The sequence below is a fragment of the Parasteatoda tepidariorum genome, chromosome 3 (genome assembly GCF_043381705.1).
Source record: "Parasteatoda tepidariorum isolate YZ-2023 chromosome 3, CAS_Ptep_4.0, whole genome shotgun sequence".
Classification (NCBI taxonomy): Eukaryota; Metazoa; Arthropoda; class Arachnida; order Araneae; family Theridiidae; genus Parasteatoda; species Parasteatoda tepidariorum.
In genome coordinates, this window is record NC_092206.1 from 42,191,330 (window position 1) to 42,196,542 (window position 5,213).

The 5,213-nt window shown below is 27.8% G+C and overlaps 1 protein-coding gene across 1 annotated transcript in view; it reads left to right on the top strand.

Annotated features, from left to right (window-relative positions):
- The window catches only part of LOC107452856 (nephrin), a 61,205-nt gene that overhangs the window by 54,659 nt on the left and 1,333 nt on the right, over positions 1 to 5,213 (top strand). Inside the window, exons 12-13 of the mRNA XM_016069478.3 lie at positions 194 to 315; positions 2,810 to 3,010. Of these exons, the coding sequence (XP_015924964.1) occupies positions 194 to 315; positions 2,810 to 3,010 (323 nt within the window). The remainder of the gene's footprint in view (positions 1 to 193; positions 316 to 2,809; positions 3,011 to 5,213) is intronic.

Genomic DNA, 5,213 nt, shown 5'->3' on the forward strand with positions numbered 1-5,213 from the left:
ATATATATATATATTCATAGAGAGAAATTACAATTTATGCTAGAAATTTTTATTTACTTGCAATGAGTTGACGATATTAAAACAGATGTATGTAGTTCTAGGAGCAAAACTTATAAAGTTTTTTCCTAAACTTGAATAGAATCAGTTATAAACTGTGGGAATATTTGTTACTGAATATAAAATTTAATTACAGTTTGCGATAGTGAAAGTGTTGAAAGTGCTACGATTCAAGAAGGTCAATCACCTGAAAGTATAAAATGTAGTAGAAATTATAGAAACTGCGTAGTGGCTTTAAAGAGATCATGGAGCCTTAAGGTAATTTATACTTGAGTCAATTATAGAATTATTTGTGATGCATCTGTAAGTAACACATCAACAGGTAATGTGCAGCAAAAATAAACTAACGAATCACCATAAATTACTTTTGATCTAATGATCGGATCTTCACGTACTAGAGCTCAATACTGTTTTAAATAAATGAAAATAAACAATCAAATTTTAAATGTACGACTTATTTAATATACAACTTGTATATTAGGCTTGCATACTAATTTGATTTCTTAGGAACTATTGGAACGATGTAATTCAAGTTTTGTATTTGGAGATATACATTATTAAATATTACATTTTGTCTGTAATTACAGTTGAATAAACAATTATTATATATAATCATTGCGAAAATTTTCGATTTCCTTGAAAAGTTCTCAAAACATAGATAAATACTTAAAAGTAAAATTTACATACAATGTCAATTTTATGTTAAACTTAATACATCTCTCCTGACCAAATGACTTAGACCATAGTTCCAAGATTGCGACAATATTCTGTATTTTAAGGGTTAAAAATCGAATTTTGCTGAAAGAAATAGTTTTATTTCGAGAAAAAAAAATAACATGCTTGGGCATTAAAGTATCTTCTCTAAACATATAGCATATTTAAGGTCACCACCATGAATATTGCGTCCTAATATGTGAGGATCAGATCATTGAATTAAAAGTTATTCTGGGTGATTTGTTTTTCTTCTTTTATACTATACTTCTAATTTATATCTATGCATAATTCTCCTTCATTATTAAAATGGCTTCGCTGCACTGTAAAAAAATTCTAGATCAAGTTACGGGAAAAAGTACTAGCCCTCTGAGAGCGTAGCATCTGTAAAATTCATTTTATCCTAAAATTTCACACCGTAATTTTGACTAAAATTTTTATTTAACTACAGTTGATTCAGGGATTTTACAGTAAATATTACTGCAAAAATAGCACTGTATCAGATTATTTGACCCTAAAATTTGTACAGTAAGTATAGAATTTCCGTAGGTATAGAATTAATCAGAGTACCAGTATTCTTTAACGTAGTTTGATTAAGAATTTTTTTGCATTATTTTTTTAAATGCATGAAATGGAGGATTAGAGAAACATGAAAGCTGAATATCGGCCTGCAATTTTCTCATCACTTCAAAACAATTTTTCTTCTCGTTATTATATCTAGAATCCAAGTGCAGAAAAAAAACATACTGAATTGTTAAATCGTCTCTTTATTTTTTTACTACATTTTTTTCAAGTATTTGAACCTTAATTTCAAAAATCCTAAGTTTAAAAACCTCATAAAGTATATGGTTTCGTTATTAGTTATTTCAACGTGGATGCAATTTTAATGAATGCTTTTTCCGACGGAATAAATCATGATAAATCATGAATAAATCTGGAGTTTTCAGATGCATATATTTTTGAACCACTGCCACTGACTCATAATTGAATGCGGAAATCATGCATTATGCGATTACTCATAGCCGCTAGGCAATGTTACAGTGCATCATGCAAACAAATAATGACTATGAGCTGAAAAAATTTATCTATTGCCTAGGTTGGAGTTTTCTGAATTGTCTTATGGTAAACAGATTTATTGATTACATAATTTAATTTAGATTTATTTTTTAATACTACTGATAAATCTAAAATTTATCATTAAAAAACTGGGGAGCCATACCAATAAAACACCCCCAATAAATTTTTAAGAAAGCAACTAAGATACTGAATGGGCAGATAAGAAAGAAATTAATATTGATTTGATTTTGGTAGATCTTAAGGATCCAGTTTTCAGTAACATAAATTGTTCTATACAAACAAAGGAAGTATTTTGGAAGGCATACACTTGCCTTTAAACTTCATTTCTCCAACAATGTTTATTCGTGTAAAACAAACAATACTTTTTTTTCCATTAGTACCTTTTCTAATAGTAATTCGTAAATGAAACCTTTTACTTCATATTTATAATTGAAATAAAACAGTTAATCTAATTGTAATGTAGGTAATGCAATTATTTTAATAATATTACAAGCATACATTTTTGTAATTATTCAGAAAGGATTGTTAGCCCTTTAATTTGCAGAATATCATGTTCGGCAGGGAAAAATTGTTTGGATTTATAGTCCAGGCTATTTAAAATAAGTAAATCAAAATTTAAGAAGTAAACAAACAAACACAAGATACAAGTAGTAAACAAAATAGTAAACTAAAATTTCATCGTTATGTTTTAAGAACTATCGATATTGAATAACATTAATTTACAAATGAGTTTATGCTAATTTTTAAAAAAAAGTTGAATATTTTTATTCTTTTTTTTGTGAAGTGACTAGAACTTCAATCTTTACACTTAAATCAAGTTTTCTAAACATAAAAATCAGAATTTAGTGTACTTACACCATTAATCGGTAAGCTATATTGAACTAACATAAAAATGTCTTACTATAAACGAATCATTAGCTAAAAAAATTAAATGATATTTTATTGATAAAACTTTCTTTTCCAGAAAAAGTACAGGGAAAAGGATGAGATTGAAGTTAGCTTAGCGGAATTAAACTATACAGATGATTTACCCAGAATCCCACTATCCCCAACAACCATTATAACACCTTCACCATGGTATGAAGAAGAACATAATTTATCAAATCCAAATACATTGCTGAGATTAAAACACCAAGACGATCGCGTAGTGTCTATAAATACTGAGGTAAGTTCGTTCGAATTATTTCTTGCAATTAGTTAATCAAATCCAAAATTTAAAAAAAATATTAATAAAAAAGAAGAATTTGATCTATGCATCCATTACATGTTTTTTTTAAAAAAAAACTAATAAGAAGACGAATTTGAGTTATTAATCCTACATCCAATAGATGTTTTTTTTAAACTAATAATTTTGCAGGCACGTAAATTGTGTTTTATTATTATTAAGCAGTTTGATGCAAAACTAAGCATACACTACCATTTTCCTATAAAATTACTTTTTATTTGATTCTTACTAAAACTATTGATTTCTTTCAAGAAAAAAGATAATAAATTAAAACTATTGAAATATAAATTGAATAAATTATGAAGAACAAAATTACTGCAAAATAATCATGATTTTTTGACTATGATGTTTCGAACTTGGAGCACTCTTCATTTTCTAAAGCATAGCATTATAATTCCGTTAAATTTTCCAAAGAATTGTATGCTTCAAGACATTTAAGTTTGTAATCTCTTTAGATTTCATTAGCAAATATCGACGTAGTGTTCGAATATTTTTTTTCTTTTCAATATGAGAAAACTTGCGAGGACTTCATATACGTTTTTTCAACCTAAAACATTGAAATTTGGCTAAAAGCTTTTGAATTTCACCAAAATAATGCCTTAATATTTTAGAAATGTACTCATGTTCATTACTCATTACTCAAAATATGATTATTTGACCTTATTCAAGGTCATGAGTTCAGTTTCAGGAAACGATGTAAACTTTAAATTATACCGTTGAAGTTGGCTTACATTTGATCCAAATAATTAGAGGAATAACATATATTTGACACGGTGATGTTAACTAAATTAACTTCCTAAAAATCAAAATTAAAAAAAAATGACAGCCAAGAAAATTTACAAAATATAAAATAATCAAATTGACACTATAAAAAGTTGAGAGACTAAATTTAGCGTATAACTTTTTTAGGAACATATCATAATAAATTATTCGGAACCTTAGTAAGTGCTATATTGCATTATTCTGTACGGAGAAACGATAGGTGATTATTAATACCTCTATTTAAATAAAAACAGATTGTCATTTATCAAAAAAAAAAATCAAAAAACCATAATTTCCTTTCATTAAAATCAGTAAAAATACATGAAAAAAGAACAGAATTCAACATTTAAGTAGTAGAGGGCTAACTGGCTCAGAACATTATTGGAATTTAGAAAAAAAAGAATCATATGCGTTGTAAGATTTAAAAGTATGAATACTTCAAGCTCCATTAAATATTTTATAAAGTATAGTCCTAATTAAAAAAGTTACATCACACAATACTGATAAATTCAAAACTAACAGTATAAACAATTAAAATAATAAATAACTATTCACATGCTCGTGTTTATTTAAATTTATTTTTCCAAAAATATACCTCTGATACCAATTGGTAGTTAGAAATATGAAACAATTACAGCAATAAAAATAAAATTAAAACATTCTAAAAAATATGTTTGGGATATTTCAGTCCCATAGTTGATTTCATTCTACCCTTTTATTTCTCTCATTTTTTTCACTCAATTTTATCTGTAAAGAATAAGACTTAAATTAGAAAAAGTTCTTTATTACTTTGAATGAATTCTGATTGAGCTACAATCAGTCAACTTAAACATAACGCAACTTATGAAACAGGAAAATCAAAGTTATTTAAAATATAACTTTCTTTTAGTAAAACTTGAGAATTTGACTGAATTTGAATCTTGCCTATACTATGCCAGAATTGTTGCTCATTTCGCGTTACCCAGTGGGCACCTGTGAACCAAAGTCACGGAGGTGAGCAACATTGCCCACGCCACACTGAAACAAACCCGTTTATAGGGTGGGCCACATTCACACATCATACATACACACAACAGAGAAGAGAGAGAGAAACATCCATGCCCAGAGCGGGATTCGAACCCGCAGTCTATGGCTCCGCAGTCAGGCACGCTAACCGCTCGGCCACAGGCCGGCACTGTTTAATAGTAATACTGAAATTAAAACAGGATTGGAAGCAACAATGAAATGAAACTTTGAGAAATGTAGTATTAAATTTTGAAGTAAACGCTGTGTTGCTTGGAAAAGAAAATAAATTATTGAGTTGAACAGAAAGAACATATATATATATATATATAATTTTTTTTTTAAAAAATCTTTTTATCTCTTCCAGGCGCAGGACTGA